The 25626-nt window shown below is 34.0% G+C and overlaps 4 protein-coding genes across 6 annotated transcripts; 2 read left to right on the top strand and 2 right to left on the bottom strand.

Annotated features, from left to right (window-relative positions):
• Positions 1–1091: 1091 nt before the first annotated feature.
• Positions 1092–4352, bottom strand: LOC112751787 (low-temperature-induced 65 kDa protein). 2 transcript variants are annotated; one of them, XM_025801045.3, is made up of 5 exons: positions 4203–4352; positions 3862–4086; positions 3269–3607; positions 1725–3059; positions 1092–1474 (listed from the first exon to the last, which is right to left on the bottom strand). In XM_025801045.3, the coding sequence occupies exons 1-5, from the start codon at positions 4288–4290 to the stop codon at positions 1377–1379; spliced, it is 2085 nt and encodes a 694-aa protein (XP_025656830.1). In that variant the 5' UTR covers positions 4291–4352; the 3' UTR covers positions 1092–1376. The 2 variants fall into 2 exon arrangements, with proteins under 2 accessions (XP_025656830.1, XP_025656829.1); XM_025801044.3 differs by having other exon boundaries at positions 3862–4101; positions 4203–4346.
• A 4624-nt stretch (positions 4353–8976) lies between these two features.
• LOC112749416 (protein SHORTAGE IN CHIASMATA 1-like) lies at positions 8977–11239 on the top strand. The gene is made up of 2 exons (XM_029292705.2): positions 8977–10596; positions 11022–11239. The coding sequence occupies exons 1-2, from the start codon at positions 9007–9009 to the stop codon at positions 11106–11108; spliced, it is 1677 nt and encodes a 558-aa protein (XP_029148538.1). The 5' UTR covers positions 8977–9006; the 3' UTR covers positions 11109–11239.
• Positions 11240–11519: 280 nt separating this feature from the next.
• On the bottom strand, positions 11520–16485 carry LOC112751786 (uncharacterized). Of its 2 annotated transcripts, none has more exons than XM_025801043.3 (8): positions 15887–16485; positions 15458–15658; positions 15248–15370; positions 15017–15054; positions 14825–14912; positions 12691–14568; positions 12466–12557; positions 11520–12272 (listed from the first exon to the last, which is right to left on the bottom strand). In XM_025801043.3, exons 1-8 carry the CDS (start codon positions 15953–15955, stop codon positions 12020–12022), a joined length of 2742 nt encoding a protein of 913 aa, XP_025656828.1. In that variant the 5' UTR covers positions 15956–16485; the 3' UTR covers positions 11520–12019. The 2 variants fall into 2 exon arrangements, with proteins under 2 accessions (XP_025656828.1, XP_072074182.1); XM_072218081.1 differs by having other exon boundaries at positions 12691–14557; positions 15887–16426.
• Positions 16486–20024: 3539 nt separating this feature from the next.
• LOC112751785 (transmembrane ascorbate ferrireductase 1) lies at positions 20025–23094 on the top strand. Its single transcript, XM_029292704.2, has 4 exons — positions 20025–20492; positions 21354–21402; positions 21542–21741; positions 22631–23094. The coding sequence occupies exons 1-4, from the start codon at positions 20349–20351 to the stop codon at positions 22925–22927; spliced, it is 690 nt and encodes a 229-aa protein (XP_029148537.1). The 5' UTR covers positions 20025–20348; the 3' UTR covers positions 22928–23094.
• Positions 23095–25626: the final 2532 nt, after the last annotated feature.

Genomic DNA, 25626 nt, shown 5'->3' with positions numbered 1-25626 from the left:
TTTGGGAATTAAGGATTTTAAACTTCGAATTAGGGACCAAATTGAGTCAATAAAATTCGTTCTTCCACCTCAGCTAGCCGTTATGCTTGCCCGCGTGTCATCAAATTAGCCACATCAGCTTTCCGATGACGCCACCTGGAGAAAATGTGCCGGAAGGACAACACTGAGTCCCGGCGTTTAACTTCAGGTACCAATTTGGGTAATTAATAATTTTAGGGACTACTATGAAGCACGAGTGTAATTTCAGGGACCACTCTGAGGCTTAGCTCGAAATGTTCGCATTGTTATGGCTTTAATTAGTTATATTTTAAGGGTATATTTAAGAGATTTACATTATGGAATTAATTTTGAAATACTATTTTAAGTTTCAAATTTTAGATCTTAAAATTTTATTTTTCAATTTTAAATTTTATAAAAGAACGGAAGTTAGAAAACTAACTTTACAATAATAAAAAATAAAATTGAAAATTTAACTTTTTTAATCTCTTTTATAAAGTTTTTAATCCCTTTTTTAATCTCGGTAACAAATTTTATGGTTATTTTCAATTTTTATTAAGTAAAAAGTATTATATTTTTATTAATTAAATAAATTTTAATTGTTTATTATATTTTATATTAATAATTTAAATTTATAATTTTAAAATTTAAAATTTAAATTTGTGATTGCAGTCTTTTTTTTTTTAATTAACATCTGCCAAAAAGTTAAGTTTCCATCCTAAATTCCTTTTTTTTTTATCTTAAATATAAATAATTTTTTCATTTAATTAAAATATAAGTACATTTGAAACCCTTATAAATATGTCACCCACTCAAATGAAGATGATAAAAAACATCTTCATTTGAAGATCCTTGTGTTAAAAATATACTTTATTTATTTAGCTACATTTTAAAAAAAATAATATTTTTATAACATATCAAAATCAAACCTTACAATTTATCGTCTAATAGTTAAAAAGAAACATCTTTATATAAAAACAATCATATAAAAATAATTGTAAAATCTTCATAGTATAATAGTTAAAAAGAAACATCTTTATATAAAGACAATCATATAAAAATAATTATAACATCTTTATATAAAGACAATCATATAAAAATAATTATAAAATCTTCATAGTAATATCCACCTATAAATATTTACATGTAACATACTAACATCTTTTGATAATGCACAATCCCAAAAAAGCAATACAGTGAATCTGTGATGGATGCAAAATGCCAAAATCACAAGTATTGCTTAATTTTGGTAATAACAATAGTACAATAAGACCCTTTGTCCGATAATACAACATCACATGATTCACATGTACAGAAACAGATAGACAGACACACACATTCACACACGTACAAACTACAAATCACAGGAATCTAATTTCTCAATTACATGACTCATGGAGTCGTCTTGCATCCGCGGCTTGGTTCACCGCCTGATCCACGTCCACAGCACCAGAGTTCTTGGGGACCTGTTCCCCACCTGAAACCAATACACACATTAGAATTAGATTATTGCTACGGTATCTATAAAACAGTGCTTAAATTTCCAAACAAAATATAAAAAATAATATTTAATTCAAAAATATAAAATAAATAAGTTTTAAAATAATTTAAAATTTACCATAAAAATAGATTAGCCAAAATTTAGACACCTACATGTTACTCTTCATATTTATTCTTTAAAGTTTAAAGAACATAAATTAGAAAAACGACAACTCTAACGGTCTAACCTTCTGACGGTTGATTTTCATCCGGTTTGGTAAACCAAGAACCAAAAACCACATCCTTAACCTTATCAACCACACTCTTCCCAGGACTATTTACATAGCTCTCTTCATACCTCTCTGTCTCTTCATTTCCAACCCCCAACCTTCTCTTCACTTCTTCAGACTCTGTCACCTTCCCCATTGGTATCTTCTTCCTTCTCTCATGCTCCTCCTCCTCCTCTTCTCCTCTCTTGTGAACTACATTTTCCTCTTCTTTGTTCCTCTTATGATGCAGAGTCTCTGATATAACCTCAGATAGAGCTCTGTCTTCATCCCCAGGCCTCAACTTCTCTGCAAAATAGTCCTTCACTGACACTCCTCTATCGTTTTCACTGCCAGTTGAGGTTCCAGGAACCTTTGATTTCACTGCACTTCCTACACCAGCAACCTTTCCATAAACCGGTGCAAGTTTATCTGTCAAGGACTGTGCTATTCTCTTCCCATATTCTGTTGTGGAAGTAGCAGCAGCATTCTCTCCTTGTGTCTCTTCGTGGCTGTCACCTTTGTCGCCATAACCTAGTTTCGAAGCTACTGTGTTCTTAGCTGACACAGCTTTATCGGCTATTGCTGAAGTTGCGGACGATATTTTCTCAGTGTAACTGCTCTGGTTCGATGGTTTATCACTGCTTATGTTTTCTTCATGGCACTTTGTTTTATCATCTTTTTCACCATATCCAAGCTTGGAGGCCACAGCATTTTTAGCAGTGATGGCTTTATCAGCTATAGCTGAAGTAGCTGAAGAGATTTTGTCAGTGTAACTGCTTTGACTTGATGGTTTCTCCATTGCTTTATAAGGTGGTTGCGTTTGTTCTTCAAATCTTGCCTTGGTGGTGTCGGAAGCTGGTTCTTGCAGAGGATTTTGTTCATATATATTAGAACTTCTAGGAATTGTTTCTGCTGAAAACTGATTATGGCTTTCAGTAGAAGGATACTGAACTGTTGACTCTTGTGTCAAGTTTTGGTCATGGCTTTTAATTGGAGGGCAGTGTGTGTGAGAAAATTCCGGCACGAATTGATCATGGCTTCCAGCAGACGGGTATTGAGTTTTGATTTCGCCTGACAAGTGTGGCAAGTGCTGATAATGGCTTTTATCAGCTGTTGGGAATGGAGTTTTGGTTGCTGTTGAAAGCTCAGGTGAAAATCGGTGGTTGTAGTGGCCAAGCCCACCAAGATGAGAAGGATATTGAGTCTCTGAAATAGTTGGAAGAACCTTGGATTCTTGGTCAGCTCTTGGCTCATTTTGGATATTCATTCTTTCCAATGATCTCTCAACTGGGGTGATATCAATTTCTCCACCACCTATAAGCCAAAACCACACCAAAACAATAACTCGATAGTTTGGTACTAACATGTTACATAAACTTGTTCCTTGAATGCTATGTAACAATCAATTTAGTTCCTAAAGTTTGTCTCACCTATTCAACTTTTGAAAATGTTGTATCAAACAAATACATAAATATCACAGGCATTCCATTATAGTGTGACTATATTAATTTTTTTCTACTTACCTGCTCCAGTAGGATCAGTGACTTTGGTTTGGTAATTGGCATGAGCATGTGATAGAGGACTACTACGTGGCGCATGAGGATCTTCCTCCAATCCCATTGGTCTCTCCAAATTAACCTTATGATGCATTGCCTCGTCTTCTCCAACCCCAGCAAATGTTTTACTTGGATCAGTGACTCTGCTTTGATCAGGTTCAGCAGTTGAAGAAACAACCACAACTCTTGGCTGGTGATGATGGGGTTCTACTCCCATAACTGATGTACCTCCTAAATTAACATTAGGACTTGCCAAGTATTGTGTTTTCCCTGGTACAGCACTTCTAAAAGCAGTACTATCATAAACTGCAGAACAATAAAGCATATAAATGATGTGATGATCTAAATCAACTTAAAACAAATATTTTCTTTTATCATTAAAACAAATATAGAGACAAGCAAAAACATTTTTGTTATAGAAGGTAGTCAGTTATAAACAGGGCTAAGTTCTTCTATCATGCTGAAATTTTTCTTGAGAATTTCAGTTTCTGTTTGATTGGATCAATAAATTAAAGGGCACAAGACACAAATAAATGAAATGTACTAGTACAACAACATACTTGGTGCACCATGGACTTCAGGGTCTTCAATCATTTCTTCATCTTCATCATCTTCCTCATCCAAATCATGATCATCAGGGATATGTTGACCTTCATAGTGATACTGATCATGATCATGTTCATTGTCATGATGACCATGCTTGGTGACTTTGTCCTTGATTTTCTTGGCCTTTGCCTTCACTTTCTTAACAACAGACTTCTTCTCATGGTCATGTTGGTGCTCATCTGAACCATGAAGAACTAAAATCAAGGACAGAACAACAAATATAAAGCATTCACATATCTATTAAAAGAAACATTATAAATGAATCAAAAGTAAATGAGATTTCTACATACTATACCTTGATGTATGCCAATGCCAACATCATGGCCATGTGGATGATTGTGATGTTCATCGTAGTCATGACTTTGGACTTGTCTAGAATCCATGATTAAAAGAGAGGAAAAAGATTTGTGATAACCGAAGAAGGAAGTTACTTCTTACTTCAATTGACAAAACATGGTTCTCAAAACAGTATATAGAGGAAGACATGTTACCCTGTTCTGCCACATTTGCATGGACGTGGGCACTTGGCATGTGAAATTTGAGGACACGTGTGACACAACCACGCGTCCATTTGCATGTACACGTGTTGGATAGTTAGTGCACGTGGCTTAGGAATAACACTGTTGCTTTCGTATTGGATATGCAATAATCATTTGTTAATGTATTTTTGTGATAAAGAAGAGAGAACATTGGATAACGTTACCTGCTAAAGTTGGCATCGTGCTATATTTAGAAGGCTAACGAATCATCAAATCTAAGCACAGGGACACGCACACGTAAATTGTTCGAATAATCTCATTTCTCAAAGCTTTCGATAGCAATTATCATATACGTGTATACAATCAAAATTAATTAAAAATAATAGATATATTTATACATAAATTAATTTACATATAATAATGTAATATTTTTATAATTTTAGTAATAGTTATACAGTTCTAAACTTCTAATATCAAAATATAATTGTCGTTAACCTACTAAAAATGTGTCGAAAAAAATGTTATGTTGATAAAATTATATTTAAAAGATTAAAATAATAATATTTTTAAAACATTTAAAAATATAATGAAAATTAAAAAAATATTATTCTTTTATAAGCATCAAATATTTGTACTTCTAAACTATTTATTATATATTTTATTTGATTTTTTTGAGAATATTTAATTAATTATCGAAGAAAGACAAAAAATTATAATAAAATATAATCAATAAACCTCTTTTTTAATTTTATAAGACAATATTCTACCATTTACAAAAAGAATCCCCAATTTTCTTTTGTCGCCGACTAATGGATTGTTCTATACATGAGATTGGAACTCGCATTTGCTTAAATAAAAAAATAATGAATTAAACCAATTAAAGTTAGATAAAAAAAACTTTCATTTGATATTAATATACTACACACATTTTGTTTTTTGGTCATGAAATATTACACATATTTATTGACAAAAACAACTCACATTTTGGTCTATTAGACATAGAATAGAACCAACGAACTTCAGATTCAATTTGGGCCAGAGGAGCGAATATTGACATTCGTACCCGAATTGATTAGATGCTCCAAGGTCCGAATGCTATGTGCTATAAATACCAAATTTAAAGCGCGAAATTCAATTCAATTTCAAAATCCGTTATTCTTCTTCGCCGGAATAATGCGAACTCGCTTTCTGAACAACGACTACTTCGCTCTCCCTCCGTCGCAACGGTTCCTCCACCTCCCCGTCCCTCGCCTCCACGCGCCGCCTACATCTGCCGTGCACATCCTGCGATTTGACTCCACGCTCCCTGTCTCCCACCACATTGAACCACTGGCGATCGCCGGCGCTCTCTCCACCTTCCTCTCCTCCGTGCTACCTCACAAAATCCATCTCGAACTTCTCGATCTCAAAGATCCAGCTGCTGTTCCGTCTCCACCTCGAGATCGAGATCGCTCCTCGTCATTCAGCTGCGGAAGCTATGAAGATCGGAATCCCCAGGTGAGTTGAGCCTCTGAAGCTTAGAAGCTTGTTTACATCTGCATGAGTTTGATGAGCAATAGTGAACATCTTGCGCCTTGTGTGGATTATATCATCAGTACCATAGTTTTTGCTCTGAAACTATATTTATGTGCATTTCTAAGTGATTGTGCTTTTTGAATGATTTGATTGCTCTTCAGCAAGAAGCTGAGACGTCATTTGAAGAGGATGGACGCCAGAGCTGTAGAAATGTTTGCTCCGAAGCTGATACTGAATTTCCGAAGGTAGCTACGTGATTCTTGTTCTCTTCGTTTCTTTTTCCTTTTATTTTTGGTTTATGGCTAAAGTCTTAGTGTTATTGTTCATAGGAGACTAAAAGAATTGATTGTAGTGATAAGAGCACGAACGCGTACAAAGTGATTCAATTCGAAACACCTGAGCTAGATGCACTATTGGTGAGAGATGCTTATTTTTAATATTTGTTGTTGTAATTTGTTATGTATTTCGGATTACATCCCTATTTGTTTATTTTCTCTTTGGATTTTAAAGAACACTGGTTGCTTCACTGAGAGGGAGTGGGTGCAAATGCTGGATCAAATGCCGGAGGTTGAAAATTGCCTGGTAACAACACTATACGTGCAGCACGCTTACATAATCACTTTGTATTTTGAACTATAAAACATCTTCATGAAATTAGTCTGTAAGTTGTGTTTAGAATATTTATGTTATTTTCTTTTTGTAAGCTTGAATTTACTTTACATACTCAGTCAAAATTAAATAATATCCGATTCATTTGGGTAAAAGTATTGTCTCATTTGGTATGATTTTTATAGTACAACAGAAGTTTATAGTCCAACCTTCACCGTTTTACAGACCATAGACATTTAGGGAAAATGACATTCATTAACGAAGATTTTAACTGTTCATATGCGCATCTTTGAAATTCACAGAGAATTACTTGTTCTGTTTTCTGAACAGGAAATGTTCAAGCCTGAGCCATCAATGCAGTTTCCTTACGAGGCTCTAGAAGCAGTACCTCGTGCTGAAAATGCTATTTCAGAGTACCTAAAAGTGGAGGATGCATATTCTTTTGAAGATAACATTTCTGCTCGTCACCCTTCGCACTCAGGCCAAAACATGTTTCTGAATTTAGAAGTGGACGAAGAAAGTTTGGGAATTCCCTCGTGCTTATCTCTGATAGAAATTCTTGGCACGTACTTTGATTTCACCAAATCTCTTAATTTTGATGAAGAGTGCCAATCCATCACGGATGACAAATCTATGAGTTATAATATGGTGAAACTTTTCTCTGATGAGTGCACATCAAAGCAAAGCCTGGTGTTATCACCCATGTCACCAGAGAGTGATCTTATAAACATGTTGGAAACTGAATATTTTGGTTCCCTGGAGGGTACATCTCAGGCCGATTTAAATTTGTTCATGAATCTAGTAACGTTTCAAGAATTTGTGTTCCTTGATGAGGATTTCACTCAAACCATTGAAGCCTTCTATCACAAATCATCATCAGATATTCTAGAATCAACTAACTGGATGTTCGAGAAAGAGTTTAACTTAAAGAATTTTGATGAATTGATTGTCAGCAATGAGATGGCACTAATGGATGACAAATTCAAATCATTGCCTGTACCTGTTATCTCTGATTACAAAAAGCTTATAGCTCTGCATGATATCATTCAAGAACTTTTTTCCAACTTGAAGACCCGTCCCCTATCTGCATCTGATGGAATATACTTAAACTGGGATCTACTAGAGGAAGATGAATGCAATTACAAAATTTCTAGTTGGCATCAGAACATATGGGCCAAGATAGATCTGAAGAACCAAGGTTTCATAGAGAAATTTTGTGAGGATGGAAAATCGGTATTTGATCTTGTTTTATCTGAGGATACTACAGATGATCATGACAATAATCAAAGTGAAGAGTTGCAGAAGTTGCTTTCTGATAATATGTCTCTGCTTGACATTAGTCTTACAGAATTTGCTTCAGTCAAACAACTGGAACGTGGATCTTCTACAAAAGAGAGTCAAGAGCCATTACCTGAAAAAGGTGCTGAGAGGGCTTCTAGGTTATTTAAGTCTGTGTCAGAGATCAGCAGTCTTGATTACTTCTTAAACCCTCAAAAAGCAACTATTAGCCGGGAATGTAATTTTGCAGTAGAGTCTACAGATGCTAATGCTCGGGTTCCAGAATTTACACCTGCCAACATAGAATTTTCACGTGTTGCAGCTGAAGCAGATGATTTTGTGCCACTAATAGCTGCATTGAAAACTGACCATGGTCATCAAGGCATGGAGCTTTTTACCGGATCAGTTATTATTGTGAATACTCAAAACGTAGATAAGGAAATGATATTCTCTAGAAGAAGCTCTTACCAAGTAATTCTTGGGATGGAGAAAGGAGGAATTCAAGTTGTTGAACGTGATTTGGATTTACCTGTAGATATCATACTAAGTTCTGCAATTTGCTTGGCATGGTACGATAGTACAAATCTTGCGATGAAAGCAACACCAGTCACTGAAGCATCTTCAAGCTTGCATTTATATATTGAGAATATTGCAGCAGATGTTCTGACAATGCTGAGTTTTTACTTCCGCGGCTGCTTTTTGGTAATTTCACTTTTATAAGTTGTACTATACTTATATACGTGCGTATTAATATTTATTTCTGGCTCAACTTCCACAAAATACTGCAATATCGAGTAAGTTCGAAGGTGATCAATTGCTTGTCGATGACTTGTTAATCAGATGCTTTCTTTAGGGGTTACTTGTGAAGCCTTTTGGGCGAAATTTTAATTTCCTATCTCAGCCTCAGCTTTCCCATTTTAGGACCTTCCTATAGACAATTTAGAAGAACAGCATCTCAATGAGCAGACAATCTAATATACACCTCGTGTAGAAGGGGGAATTTTATGCTTGGAAGACAGTAGGCAGTTAACACGAGGGAACAGGCAAAATTAAATTGCCGAATCTGCATTTTATATGATATAAACATGATCCTTAAAATAGGAGAGTCGTTGTTGTGGTGCTTGTTAGTTGAGCTTCATACTTTATCTACTAGTGTTTTCATATGTTTTCTTATCTTTTCAGGTCTTTGAGGGAGAATATAACTTCCTTTCAACTGTAATGGAATTCTCAGATGCACTTTATGCTGCAGCATCAAGCTTGGGAATTGATTTACAGATCTTCTTCTCTTACTCACCAGAATTGACAACCGAAGTTATAATAAGCTGCATTAAGAGTGTCACCAAATCGAAAATGGGTCTGTATCCTAAAATGACTGAGTCAGTAACTCTTGCAGAATCATTTCTTACACAATTTCCTGGAGTAAATCCTTTAACGGCACACTGTATACTATCTTCAGGGGTCACGCTCAATGAGTTTCTTAGTTGGTCACATGAACAAAGGATGCATGTTTTAGAAAAGTACAACGTTCCAGAAGAAAGTATTTCTCTGTTCAGTGTTTTCTGTAAATATGGAGAGCGGGAGGATTCAAAATCCATAATGACAGACTGCTCCTCTTCGGTGTCATCAGAACCAGACTCAGATAAGTGTTCTCTATATCGTCAAGTTGACAATCAAAGAAAAAGGAAAACTCATGCAAGTAGTCACCAGATGGATGAACTACGTCTTGAGGAGTTGTTGCAATTCAACACATTAAATCCAGTAGTTGAGGCTGTTCCGGATTCCTCTGCTATGCCAAAATTCTGTGATCTTGGTATGCCAAAAGATGCTGGGAGATCCAGTGAGTTGGCAGAGGCTAGTTTACCTATGGGAGAATTTTTCGAGCCAAAGCAAAGATCCAGCATGACTACAATGAGAAACCCTGCCAGCTTTCCCCAGTCTTCGTGTGATCTATGGAACTTCAAAGATGAAGAACTGCAGGTGGAACAGCCCCATTCAACTTTAAAAAATAGAGAGTTTGCTCAAAATGATATGCTGGACACTGCAACGATCAGCACAAAACTGAATTGGCATAAACCAAGTGATTCTAAGAAGATGCATGAAGACATTAGAGGTGAGGTGGTTAACTTCACTGATTTTCCCTTATTAGATAAAGACTTCTCTGTTTCGGATTTCATGAAGTTCCCAAGTTTGACGATTGAAACCGAGAAAGATCACATAAGAAAGAACAAAATTGCAAGGAGATTGTCATTCGATGATAACTTTCACCCTGAAGGCAACCCATCAATGGCATGTAGATCTTCAAAAAATACACCACAGGAAGTTGATAACTATGCTGAACCAGATTTTGGGAAAGATGTACTACCTCTTGGTTTCAAGCATGGTCAAAACATTCTCGAAGAGGGTTTAGCTCAGACATCTATGGGAAACCTACAAAGATTACCCTTCCAGGAGGAAATGTCACATTTGGGGAGAACTCCACTTTCACGCGCACGCTGGTCAACTAATCCAGTGAATTCACCTTGGACAACAGAATTTATGAACAGGTTTAAAGAGAAGAGCAAATTGCGTCAAAAATCGTTTTCAAGTGGGAAATCTGCTCCTTGTTTTGGGTACTCAGGGAACACGTCCACCGTTTCTAAGAGAAGTCCTTCAATAATTGAGTTGTTCAAGTACCAATCCGGTGAGACTCTCGGAAACATTCAACAGAAAAGGCAGAAGCAATCTGGGCAATCTTCAGAACCAGTCAAGAGAGGAAAATATTCTGCTTCGCTACCCTCACATACTCCAAATGATAAGATATCAACCAAGGTAAGTCCAACAGGATAGTGTCTTTCTCTTTCTGTTAAGAGTTTTCTGTTATGTGGGGTAGACTAGTAAACTGACAATACTCGAATTGTATATAATATATTTAACTGCTCTATGGAAAAAAGTGGCGGGAAAAGTAGAGTTCTAAATACGATTTTGTTTATGGGTTTTGCCTTACACCAAGCATGTTAATGAATGCATAAAATAATGTAACACTGTGGGTGTGATGTTTTCACGGGGGATAGTCTTCGTCCAGAACGGTAGATATTTATAACTTTATGTCGCCATCTTCATTTCAGCAATAATGCTAATTGCTTAAAAATTAAGATGCCTGCAAGTTACAATTGTGTCCTTTATAAGTTTAGCTTAGTATTTGATATCCATACTACGCTTCTGTTCTATTATTCATCGACATTTGGTCACTGCAGACACTTACTTTTGGGAGGAAAGGAAGTGGAAGCCAAACTAAGCTGGTCTGGAGTGATAGAGATCAGTCACGGTATCGGGCACAATAATCTATCATTGAAGTAACGAATGGAGATTTACTATTATACATTTGATGGGTATAACCTTTGAAAGGTTTTTTGCTTTGAAACGTTAATTACAATGAAATTCTTGCACAATAGAAAGTTTCATACACTAAGGTTGTTTTCCTTAAAAAAAAAAAGATGCTTTCAGGACTAGGTATACATCGTCTTTATTTTGCTGCTGTACCACTTCACAGATTCTCATAGTCAATGACTATGGCAGTTTCTGATTTATATGAATGTTAGTTGAAGTATGCAGGTTTCAAGTGATGGAAATAAATTCATCAATTCAATGTCAGTGCGTTCATAAATTTAATGGTAGTCGCATCTTAAAATGGGAAAGCTGCATAATTCATAGGAACATAACCTGTGAAAAATACCACCCTTTCCCCCCTGAAAAAAAAATTGCGTTTTAAAGCTAGCTTTTGCCATGATACAAGACATTGTTTTAATTACATCAAACATACAAATAGGAACTCCCAAAATTTGCTTATTACAATAACTTCTGAAAAGCACCAGTACCAGCTAAGATGATGGTTTTCTGGATTCAATAGGCAATAGCTTTTGAGTTGTTTTTTCTCTTTTATTCAACCAAAAGTTTTCCTCTGAACATCATTTTTCATTTGTCTGTGTATTGTTCTCATATTTATATGCCAAAATGATCAAACTGATGACATACATTTGCTACATAGGCATATGAAGCAACATCCCAAACCACATTGTCCATGTATCGTTTGAGGAGAAATACTGGAAATGATATTTCTGATCAAGTGACAGTTTTGGTTGACATACATTATAAAGGTCTCAAACCTCTAGTAGAACCCATTGTGATTAAGATATCCTGTTGCCTCCTTCATGGCCCTTGTATGCTTTATAATGTGATTATGTAACAACACCTGTTAAGAATTCAAGTTCTTACCATTCTTGATACTACGTAGAGCCATAACAAGTTGTTGTCTTTCTCCCTCTACCTCTGCAAATTTTAGACTAATATCCGAATACCTTTCTTCTAATTCTTTCAGCTCATTTTCCATATATTTATTCCTTTCCTTTAGGAGTGCCACTTCATTCAATAATTCATTTGTGTGGCACCGACCACTATGATCATGATTGAAGAGAATCACCTCATTTGCCAAGCAAGTTTTCGCATCACTGTCAGAGTAAAATGGAGGCAAAAGAAAGCAACAATTAGTTCCTGGATGATGTGCAACATAAATAGAAATTTGATTTCTTCATCCCAAGCTGCAGTTTTTTTGTTTTTCAATTTTAATGAATATATTGAAGTTCATGGATGTGTTCAAGAGAACCTGGAGTTTAGATGGACAGAAATGAATTCGATTTTTACCTTCTGTGCAGTGCTTGGCAAACTTTTTTCTCAGCCAAATTGCCTATTCCTTTTTCTTCCAACCCATCAGCAGTATTTCCAGCATCCATGCCCTTGTGTTCATATATAACAACACAGTAAATATTTAGCATCAAGTCTAACAGTGTGTGTATTGAAGCATGCATGCCCTAATATGTGATAGAAACTTATGTTCTTTATGATTTCAAGAATTGAAGCTGGACATACCTTGTGCCATTCTGAATTTGATGTCTTCAGCTGTTCCTCATTGGAAGGAGATGCACCACAACGCTCGCTGTCTCTTGGAGTCATATTCATGTTTGCTGCTGCTGGTTGTCTTTTGTTATTCCTCTGCTTCTTTTCCATAATGCTTAATTCTGCTTCTTTCTTCTTAAGCTCTCCTTCTAGTTGAGATATTGTTTTGCACATATTTTCTTTCTCAGCATGTTCTTTCTGCAGGATATTTGTCAATTCATTGTGATGGTTCTTCAAGATTTCCACTTCTGTCATCAGGGTACCAAGTATCTTATCCACATCTTGGTTCCCTTGCAATACCACCTCGGTCATTTGCTCTGTTGGCTTTGCTTTAGAAAATGCGTGCTTTTCTACCATCAGCTTCTTAATTTCAATCCTAAGAACCTGAATTTGCTTTGATAATGCGTGATCCTTTTCATCCTTTTGGCTTTGCACATTTTCAAGTTGTTTAGATTTACCCTCAAGTTCTTGTGTCAACATCTCTACTGTTTTTTCTTTTGAGTTTATTTGGTTCAAGAGCTCTTGCAGTTTCAAATCGTTCTGGTTTGTAATTAGCCTGAGCTCTTGATTGCATTTCTGGAGTGTTTCTTCCATAAGTTTGTTCTGCTTCTGCAATTCATCAGCTTCTGCATTGGCTTTAACGATCATCTTTTCATTTTCTTCTACTTTCGATGCCATTTCAACTGAAAGCCTTCGAAATTCATCCTGAAAACGCTCAGATATGAGAGCATTATTGCGTGTCATCATTCTCAAGGCCTCCTCAGCTTTCATGGCCTGTTCTTCTTGCTCAATCTTCGCACATTTCAAAGAATGGAGATCTTCTTCAAACTTGTCTGCCTGTGTTTGCAGTTCTCTCTCCAAATTATTGACTTGATTTTCAAGCTCATTGATGTAGACCAAAGACTCTGAAAATTCCTCTTCCCGATTCTTTATCTTTTCTTCTAATATCTCTACCTGTGATTCAAGTTGTTCTATGGCAGTCAACGAAGCTGAATGTTTATTTTGTAACATCTTATGTTGTGCTTCTACTTTCTTTAATCTCAAACAGATATCCAGGTTTTCCCTCTTCAATAGCTCGTAGTCCGAAGTGAGCACTTCTATATGCTCGTTTAACTCATCAAGTTGCTGACTATAAGTGTCGATTTCACGATTCTGATCTGCAATTTTCTGCCTCAAGAGGTCTATTTCTGTCCAATCACTGTGCTTGTCAATCTGGTCCAAGATTTCCTTATTCTTTAGTTCCAGCACTGCTTCAAGCTCCCTCACTGCCGAAAGCAGTTCAGAGTTTGAATCTTGTGTCTTCTGGAGCTGTGAGCGAAGACTGGCACTAAAAGATTTTTCATGTATAAGCTCTTCCTTTAATGCTTCTAACTGAAGCCTAGTATCTTCAATCTCAGACGGCAAGGATTTTGAGGCTTTGTTCTCATTATCAAGGTTCTGCTGGGAATTGAGCTGCTCATATTTTGTTTTGAGCATATTTCTCTCCTCTCTTAGGAGGATTATCTGTCTTGCCATATTTTGTCCCCGAATGCTTTCTTTCTCTAACTGCTTCTGAAGTGATTGATGCTCTTGTTCTGATACTTCTACTTGTCTCTTTAGAGAAGCAATTTCTGTCTTGAGGTTTTCAGTGGTACTATCAGGAGGCCCTATTAGCAATCTTTCTCTGGGAAGATTATCTTCCAAGCTGTTAGTCCAGTCACCCAAATTCCCATCTGACGCTGAACCAGTTGACACCTCTGTGTTTGACCTCCTATGCCTATGGGTTTCTGAGGCAGGGACTTCAACTCTTCCATTTGATGGCATTGAAGTCGTTCTGATGGGCGGTGGTAATAGTAATAGCCTAGAAGAATCCTGCCATGAAGTTAGCACAAGAGTGATGCCATTGGATTATTCAAAGGTGACATTTTGCTGAGTTCCCATAATGCAAAATGCTAATAATACTTTTATTACTTTAAACATATACATTATTTATTTTCTTAACTAATCCTCCTAAATAGTTTTTGTTTAGAAAATTTTCAACTTTGTTGAATAGAAAGTGCTGGCTATAAAATGACGAATATATATATATATATATATATATTCATCTCATATGAGAAAGAGGTCATACTTCAGCATTATAGGAACTGTCATCTGTACTGCAATTGCTCTGCTGGTGTTTCAAGCTTCCACCTCCACCGTCTACTCCATTTCTGAAACTGAGGTGAAAAGTGAGCAAGCACATCAGATATAAAATCAAGAAAGCAAAATAAATAAACTTAAAACAGATTATTTTCACTGGAATTGTTGATTGGTTTTTCACCTTTGATCTGTATATCCTTCAATATTCTGAATCGTCACCTGTCTCAACAATTATGTGAGGTATTATGTTTTGCAATATGATGGTATTATATAGGCTGTTAATGACTTAATGTTAAAATCTCCCCCGAAGATTAGATTCTTGAATAGATAGATGCCAACATTAAGAGAATGAATAATGTGTGCATGTTGAGAGAGAATAAACGAGTAAGGGAGTGAGACAGAAGGTACTAACATGTAGAATCGCTCCTGAATTGGCAAACTTCAAGGGTAGAGATATAGTCAGTGGCTCAGTTTCTGCAGCAAAATCAGCGAAGTCAACTGAGGCTTCTCCAAGAAATCCAGACTTTGAAGATCCCTGCAGGGGAGGTTTAAGGTTAGACCCTCCATTCGACATCCTAGTCCGGTAGACTATATAGTATGCAATTACAAGTCTACAGCTTACAGTTGAAACGATGAAATGATAGATTTTTTCATGTAGTTTTCCTGATTTTGTGTCTCTAACGAATTTAACTGTTTCAAAAATTGGTTTATCCCATAAACAGGATCCACCCTGGATAGCAACTTTCTCTAGTTTAACTGTTGGCTTCCCAGCACCATCTGGAACCAAAGCTATCATCAGTGCCGGCTTTTTCATCTTTGGCACCTGATAGAAAGGAGAAGAGAACAAGGTAAGATACTGTATACAGAATCTGTTCATAGGCATGACATGCCCAGTATATGTTAGCTTTTATACTCCTTAACCATCTACGGGATCCACAGTATCTTTCAAACTTCCTGGTAAATATGTTTTGAGTAAAAGCTGGGACAAACCCCATTTTTAGATTTAGCATAAGATGGCATAAAAACTTTGTTATGCCTCAGTGAGTGTTACCTGAGTTGCCTGAAATTGCAGTTTGAATACAGCTTTTATTTTGTTCTTCTTGCTCCATGACCTGAACATGATTTTCTGAATGATTGAATAAAATATTGCACTTTGGATTTATGGAAGACTGACAGTGTTTGATTCCTAGGAGTCCCAGTGACACGTCATTGGTGAGTTGGCTAGTTGATTTGAAACCTGAAAGTACGTTTCTGACAGATTCAGTTACCAACTGGAATGAAATGTCGGTATGCTCTTGTCAAATCCCTTCCTTCTGATTTATTGGCTTAGTTACTAGTACTAGATGCTATACTGAACTTGTATCGTTAGCAAACTTAATAGAAGTTAATTTGATACTAAAAGCTTCTTCGGAAGACTAAAGGGACTAAGGAAATAAATAAAGGAACGTTTCTGAAATGTATGGTTCACTTTTTTGGTTTTAGCTTTTGTTTTTTACTTTAAAGAAAATGGAAGGGGTCATCTGAGGGAGCGAGACAAAATAAAATCACAAGATTGACCCATACAACTTTATTTTCTCAGGCGTATCTTTTCAAATGCAAAAACATAATGAACTGTATCTCTCTTGATGTAAGTTCAATTATTTTTCCATTGAAATAGATAGACCCAAATATTTATTATTTAATAGTGAGTAAATACTTAAAATAAGAAACATATATAGAATATGAGTCCTACTAGGGAGCCAATAGAATATTTGTACAATGTGTACAATGGGTTATTGAGTTAAAAAATGAACATCACCCATACTATCAGAATAACCATCCGGGTACTACTCATGATACCATGTCATGATACCACTCATTCCAAAAGCTTCAGCTGATGGGAAAAGGTAACACTAATGATTATATCTCTAATACTGAATCGGACATCCCTAAACCTCTATTGTACACATTGTACAAATATTCCATTAGCTCCATATACTTCCTCATAGAATATTTAATATTCTTAACAAACTTGCAGAACAAAATGTCAAAACTAAAAGGGAAATAGATCTATTTTATATCTTAGTAGGGGAAAATTAATAAATTTGCACTAATCTATATCTTATAGTTAATATATTAAGAGAAAATTGGTCTAAATATATAAGAAAAATATTAGTAATCATAGTAAGGCAAAAAAGTTTGAACAAGAAAAAAAATTACTCAAATATTAACCACGTGTAAAATTAAATTCGGTGGGTATAGCCGTATAGGAGTATAGTTGGAACTTGGAATGATGGCTTCTTTTATTAAGGTTAGTTAGTTACATTGAATTCCGTAAAATGTGAAGTCCGCAGTGACTTCTTATATGAGAATTATGAGTACTACAATGAATAGAACAATTTCTACTCTTACATAGGTTGATAATAATGTCATAATGTGCCATATTTCTCAATTTGAGGGACAACATGGTATTCCGTAGCGTAAGTAAATGAATGTGTTGTGTGATCTGTGCTAATAAGTGTCCCCTGGGGCCTTTTTTTCCTGTCACAATCAGCTCAAAGTGAACCACATGCATGCAATGATGCAAATAGGTAGTACAATTTAATGACTAAAGAGAAAACATCTGTACACCGTAGCTTCCACCAAATTCCTTGGCCAGCATATAGAGTAAAGTTCCGAACCCATCAATCATTAATGATAGCCTTTCAGCTTCCGTGCTGCTCCAGTGCAGTCAGCTTCTATGCTTTCCTTACCAATTCAATTCCCCACTCCATTCATGAACACATCATTGTCAACCAAACTGGTCTATTGGTCATTTCAATATATCAATAAAAAACCACCTTACTTCCATTTCTTCATTCAGTATTCGCAAGTACTTAGTAAAAGTCCTTATTTTAGTATCCTTTACACCTAAAAGAAGTTAATAATTCATTCTCCATCAGCATGAGTTTGTCTTTAATTCTTAGCAACCATATATGAGGGCTACAACACCAGCAGTTTCTTGTCTCACCTCTATTTGCAGATCATGACAATATGTTGACAAAATGGTAAAGTTAAATCAGCTTTTCATTCACCATCATTTATTCATTCACAAAAGGGAATTAGAAGAGCCCATGTAAAGCTCTAAGTAAATTCGTAAGCACTAATACTACTAAGCAGGCACTACACCGCATTTTAATGCAAAACTTGTACATTAAGTATTCCTATTTAATAGTATTTATTATCGTATAAACATTCGATTAGCTTTTCATGTTCACAGAAACATCTTCACTTTCTCTGATATGGAGAGGCCGACAGGATAACATACCAACACTTTAATGAGTGTCGACTTTAATTTGTTATGACCAAAGGGAAATTTTGTGCGCATGGGCCATGAATTTCTTATACTCTATCATATAATAGGACAATGTTTATAGTGCCCAAGTTAAAACAAACATATCAGAAGATATAATCTAAGTAATTACTTGCATATCAGTTATGGAACTGTGTGGATTTATTTTCTAAATTTAAACGAAAAAAAAGATTATCACTACATCTAAGATAGGAAAATCAGAGTTGCGTAAATCAGGCTCTCCAGTAATATCCTGAAGTTTATAATAATTCTATTATATGTTTTAAAACAAATTACCCAAAAGATTACCAAATTGGAAAATAACACTCTAAAAGTGTGAAGTGTCGCCTTCTGTGTGTGTAGCTTCACGTCAGTTAGTTTAAGTTTGTTGTTGTGTTGTACAGCTGAACTTGTAAAGTTGTCATCGCCTATGGCAATTCAACTTTCCATGGCACTGCTTGGTTTGTGTTGCTTTGCATGGTTCTTATCATGCAATGACATCATATCAATCGAAGCTTCAGAGATTGACAAGTGTAATCGGTTGTCAAGTGCTTATCCATTTTTCCTCTAGGATGATAGGTATCGTAAATGGATAGATGCATTATTGCAAAGTTCTTGAATTCTCTAGATAAGGAATTATTGGTTAATAACTTTCCTTTGTCAAAATTAAAATACCTAGCCAAAAGCCAAAAAATCTTGAGGAATTATGAATAAGTTCGATGGTTTGTCATCGAGATCATTAAACGAAAATTATTTATGTTTCACATTAAAAAAAGTACTTTAAATTAAAGAAAATGTTTTTTTATTTTAAAAGTACTTTATCTTTTGAATTAAATGATATATAAAAAGGAAAAAAAAAACACATTTTAAAGTAATAAAATTCTTGACTTAACCAGAAGTATTCTAAAACCAAACTTGAAAAGAATTCATTTTCCTAATTATTTTCTCGACCCACAATTCATTTCTTTCTCCTTTGATTAATTTTTTTTTTTATTTTCTGGTCGTGTCTATTTCTGTTTTATTGGGTCAATATGGATTGAAGGTATGGATCTTAAATAACTCAACATTAATCTCTTTTTTTTTTGTCAGATAAATGAGACAACTCCCAATCTTAGACAACAGTCACACTCACCCACAGTACACTTATACACTCAACGTTTATCTTTTGCTCATTTTGCCTAACATAGTCCAAGCTGCTGTGGCCCATATACAATTGGGTCAAATCTATTTGGATTGGATCAACCTAATACTCCTATCATATGTTGGACCTTATATTTAAAAATATTTATCATAAGAAGATTCTTGTTTGTAACAAAAACAAAAGGAAGATTCTTGTAACTTGAAGAAGAAAATACTAAAAAATTATTGAGGCCTACTGTGTATAGGCCCATTGTTTGGAGTGGACCATTTTCGTACTATTGCCCTTTTTTGGGTAAAAAACAAGTCCAATTACAAAAACAGAAAAAGAACATGGATACTTCATATGAAAGAAAGCTTCTAGTCATCAAAGTAGAGTAGCCTCTCAAATTAGCGAATATCATAGGCAACAAAAAAAATATATATGTATTGAGAATTAATTTAAATTAATCGAGTAATTAATTTATTCATTAATTTAAATAAGTATTAAAGATTGACTAGCAGCAAACTCTTAAATATAGTTTAAATCCGCGATGAATTAGTTCTTAGCGTGTCAAGTTGAAAATACTGTACTAAAAAAAAAGTATGTATTGAGAATTTGAGACCTTAAAAAAAAAAAGAGTAAAGCATGTATTTTGTGTTTTAAAATTATTTTCAATACCTAATTTTAGACACCACCTTCATGTAAAAAAATGTGTCAAGTGTGTGCATATCCAAATCTTAAGATTGAGAGATCGTATTCGTGCTTCAGAGTAATTTTTCTTTTCCTCCAATGTTTCGTTCTTATAACTTGTGCTTTCAAAAAATAGTAATACACACCACTAAAATAATGCAATAAACTAAATAAAAATTGTAGCGCACACAGAAGAGACACGAGGCCAAAACAAAATTGCTTCAAATTTCCAATGAAAACAAGCTACGTGGCGAGCATCTAGAAGTCAGTAAGTTTAGAAACTTCAGTTATAGTATCGGTGCTTCCAATCTCCACCTCAAGCTTATCAGTTATTACTTCACTTGAGTTCTTACTTCTCAGATTGGGAGACAAAAGGAGAAAACATTGAAGAAGATGGGGTTGGGAGTTTCTGCTCTTCCATTTACCTTTGTGGCTCACCTTCTAGCAGTGGCTGCTATTGTCATGGTCTTGTTTTGGAACATACACTTCAGGGGTGGCTTAGCTTGGGAAGCTACCAACAAAAATCTCATATTCAATGTATGTTTCTTGTTTCATCTTGCTCTTTACTCTCTATTTGCTATTATTTTTGGGACTATGATGTATTGATATATGGCTCTTCTTCATTCTTACTCTGTTTCGTTTGGTCCTCTGTTGAATGAACCTTAACTGAATTTGGCATTTGAACCTTAAAAGCAAGACACACTAAACAATTGCCTTTAGTTTGAGTTCCATGGTTTCAGTGATTGATTACCTTAAAGTTATTAGAGACTAATATTGTATATTTTGTGGACAGTTTACACTTTACACTTTACATATCTACCACCATTTTTCTCAGTTTTTGCTTAGTATTTCATACTAGTATTTACTTCAATCTTGTAAAGTTTCACATATTTTTTTGTTTACTTTAACAATATTTTAAAAATGCTCTTAAAGTTTTTTTTCCATCTTTTCTATTTATTATCGGCCCCAACCCTCATAAAAAAGGGGTCCCAACAATTCATTGCTTGCAGGCTCCACATGCTTAATCCTTCGATTTCTTCGGTGTGAATTCCATATACTAACACATTCATGTGGTTTCAAATCAAATAATAAATGAGGCAAAGGGTACTCCTTAGTCCTTAAAGGCTTAAACTACTTTATTTAGATGCTTTTGTTATTTTTTTTCTCCTACCATTACATTGATGAATTAGTAACTAAACTGGTTTGGGACTGGGTTTAGTTTTTAATACAATCATTTATATATAACACAAGATAATCATATAATATTACACAAGTTGAAGTTACTAATCTATATTAAGCCCTTATATATCTTATATTAGTGACTATTATTATATATAAATGTCAATATATAGTTAGTGAAGTACCCCTAATCTTACGTATTCCTTTTTCTTGATACAGATCCATCCTGTTCTTATGCTAATTGGATTAATAATCATGGGAGGTGAAGGTAATCAAAATACTTTCACAAGATACCGTTTTATGAACTAATGTGTAACTATTTCTACAATTCTCTATTTTGTCTTCAACTTGCATAATTATTATAGGTCTCATATTTTTTTCCCTTTATATTTTTCGGTTACTTGTAGCTATCATAAGTTACAAAGCTCTACCCCTGAAGAAGGAAATTAAGAAGTTGATACATCTTATTCTCCATGCAATTGCACTAGTACTTGGAATAGTTGGAATTTGTGCTGCCTTCAAGAATCATAATGAAAGTGGCATCGCCAATATGTACAGCTTGCATTCATGGCTTGGCATTGGAGTTATTTCCCTTTATGGGATTCAGGTAAAACCATTGAAATCTTAGACTAATTAAACCTTAAACAGTTAAACCTACATGCATATAAAGAGTTTGGCATGCATTAAGAAAAATACACAGTGAGAAATTTTGTTATAATAAGGCTTGTCAAAATGACATGATATCAATCTTAAGCTGTGACAAATTAAATAAATAAGAGTAAAGTATCGGTTTTGTCCCCAACGTTTGGGATAAGTCCTATTTGTGTCCCTAACGTTTAGATCGTCCTATTTGTATCCTTAACGTTTATAAAAGTGATTCAATGTTATCCTACTATCAATTATACTAACAAATCATATTATATTTTTCAATTATTCTCACTTGGATGTATTCATTCTCAATTAGGTCTCGCTTGGATATGTTCGATTTTAATATTATACCCACTATTTGTGTTTAGATTCAATTATATCCCTAGAAAAGTGAATTATGTAAATATTGTAGGAATTAGTTTCAACATTTGATGAGCTATTTTTGGGAGTAGATCATCGATTCTATCCCAAACATTTGTATTCTAACTTTAAGAAGAGATTTTTAAAACTCAAACTAAAGCGCTCATGATGTGTAATTGACGGCAGGATAACACTGAATCACTTTTACAAACGTTAGGGATACAAATATGACTATTTAAACGTTAGGGACACAAATAGGATTTACCCCAAACGTTGAAGACAAAAATGATACTTTACTCAATAAATAATTAATCATATAGTTTAGTTCGATCTGATTGTCACAATGATTTTGAAGTATAATCTCTATTATAACAAAGTAACTTCTCAAGATTTCAAGTTAGATAATGGTGGAGGACAAGTTTGTTTTAGACCAATTTTGTCCTTGATAAGAATGAGATTTATTCTTTAATTAATACACCTGCATGCAGTGGATATTTGGGTTTGTGATGTTTTTCTATCCTGGAGGGAGTGAATCACTAAGGAGCCAATCAATCCCATGGCACGTGTTGTTTGGGCTGATAGTGTATGTGCTTGCACTTGGGACAGCTTCTCTTGGGTTCTTAGAGAAGCTCACATTCCTGGAGAGTTCAGCAGGTGTGGCTAAATATGGTTCGGAGGCACTCCTTGTTAACTTCACTGCCATTGTCACAATCTTGTTTGGTACTTTTGTTGTCTTGTCTTCTATTTCTTCTGCTCCCGGTGAAGATGACTATTCACCCATATAATATGGTAATATACTCTCAATTCCTTTTCATTTTCATATACATCACTTTTTGTACATCAATGTTCAATCCTATGTGTATTTAGTATTTACTAGTGGGAAGTAAGTATTGTAATTTGTAACTGAACGAAAATAAAATGGCATAATTAGAAATAATGTTTATTATTATTATTATTATTATTATTATTATTATTATTATTATTATTATTATTCATCTGAGATATGAGTTTTTACTTTTTAGTGTACTATTTGTTTAGATCATTGTTAGAGACTCAATCCAAAGTTCGGGAATAAGGATTTAATTTGTAAATGATCTCTTTTGACAATACATAAAAAATAAGTATAAATTAAACAAAAAATATATCACACTAAAATAGTCTAAAAAGCTAATAACTAAAAAATATACAGACATTCAAACAAACAATAAGTAAAATTACATGATTTTGTTGTTGAACACTATAAATATTATATTTATCTTGTTTTAATGGTCTTTAGAATGATTTTACCATACTAATCACTTAAATCATTCTAATTTTATAAATTCGCCTTATTCATTTCACTTTTATTATTATGTACTTATATCTATATGATTTACTTCATCTAATAGTTATTATTTATCATAACTACACTCTTTTATTCCTTTCTTACTTTAAAATTACTGGCGTTCCTATACCTTAATATTTTGCACCAAATGTTTTTAGTGTACTGTAAATAGGAAAATAAAAATATTATATGCACACCAAAAATCAACTAACAAACTAATTATTATTTATTTATATTTTAATATATATTTTATACCGATATACCGATAGTTAATTTGTTATCTGATTTTTTTGTATAATTTTTTTTTGTTCGTTTGTGTAAGTTTAAAAATGTTGATCATTAATAGTGTAATACATTCTTTCTTTCTTTTTTGGGCCCTCAAATTTGTATCTGATAGAGGGAGAGTGGGACACATTGCTAGGTTATGGGGTAGTATTTTTTGTAATATATTTGGGCCTTTTTTTGTAAAATATTTGGGTCTTTAGGAATAAAGAAAAATGGGTCATGCTCCTAATCAAATTTGGGGGTGTCCCTCTAGTCACTCTCACATGGGCTAGCTCATATATGCTTGTAAGTTTCAGCTTACAAGTTACAAGAGACATGGACATTTATATACACCTAATTATTTTTCTCTGACTTGAATTTCTTGTCTTCAGTTTTACACAAAGTCTAATAATGCATTCACATTTAGTTGTATATTATATATGATTAACAAATGTTTTGGCTAAAAGGAATTAATAAGGAGTGACAATGAAAATTGAGAAAATGAAGTGTCTTCAAACCTCATTTACGTGCTACATTTTACCTTTTCCTTGCCCATTGCTTGGGGACAAATTCACGTTGATGTTTACTTCAATGGCTATACAATTATTGAATATGGCATGTGCTTTGTACAAGTTTATTAATTCTCTTCAATTATGTGGTTATACTTTTGTGTCATCACTTGTTTATTATGTCACTTCTCTCAAATTAAATGTTATTCATCTATCTATAATAGCAGTTGAAAGAAAAGATAAATTATTATCCTCATAAGATTATTAAAGAGAGGATAAAGAAATGTTATAAGAAGGGGAAAAGGAAAAAAACTTTGAATGTTTGCTTGGAAATTTGTTAGAATATAATTAGGATCAATTAGAATTATTTAGTATATCTGAATATTTATTATAGAATATTACGTCTTTATTATTACAATTCTCTTAGCCCTTATAAATATCTTTCTGTATTGTATCATTCCACACAACTTAAACACACACTCAATAATATACAAATCATTTCTCTAATTTAGTCTTTTGTTTCTAACAAAATTAAAGCGAAGTCATAAGTTTTAAGCAAACAAAAAATATAACTTTGTTGCACTCATTAATTCTTACCATCTTATCTTACTCTTAATCTATCTTTTGGTTTCTGTTTCTTGTGCTTGCACTGAATATCTCTAGCTAGCAACCTTTTGGAATAGTATATTTTATTTGCTCTGGTGCATGTTCTTTTAAGCTACTTTTTCAATTTTTTATTTTTATTTTTATTATTATTATTATTATTTTTCTTTTTGACAATGAAGATTGTCATTGAAAGCAATGTTCATCCATCTCTTGAAAACAATGAATATCTCTCGATAAACTGTGTTTTCAAGACAAGCTAAATTAAAATGATCATAAAAATGTGTGAGATTTTGAATGAATAATGTTTTCATCAAGTTTCTAAGGTCAAAATAATTCTTCAGTAGCCATCATTATCCATTTAACTTTCAACAAAATTTGTCATATGTAAACGTGTAATATTATTATAAGAGAATGACTTAATTAAATACATCAACTTAAACTTAGTACACAATGCAATAAGATAATATAATACTATTACTTTAATAGAAACTACATGTTGATGTAAAGTTATGCTAAAATCTACATGATGCACAAATTTAGACCCGAAAATGTTTGATAACAAAAGAAAATCAATCAAAAATAATCATAACTTGCCTTATTTAGTATTCATTAATTGTTACGACAATTAATTAATACTAAATAAGGCAAGTTCTGACTTTTTTTTTGTCTACCTAACACATTCACTCTCCATTTTTTTTTTGTGCGTAACTTAAAATGTTTACTATTTTTCTATTATTTTGTTTCTCAAAGACAAATTCAACAATAGATCTCTGAAAATAAA

Source organism: Arachis hypogaea, chromosome 15 (genome assembly GCF_003086295.3).
Source record: "Arachis hypogaea cultivar Tifrunner chromosome 15, arahy.Tifrunner.gnm2.J5K5, whole genome shotgun sequence".
Taxonomy (NCBI): Eukaryota; Viridiplantae; Streptophyta; class Magnoliopsida; order Fabales; family Fabaceae; genus Arachis; species Arachis hypogaea.
This window is presented reverse-complemented; position numbering and strand designations above follow the sequence as displayed.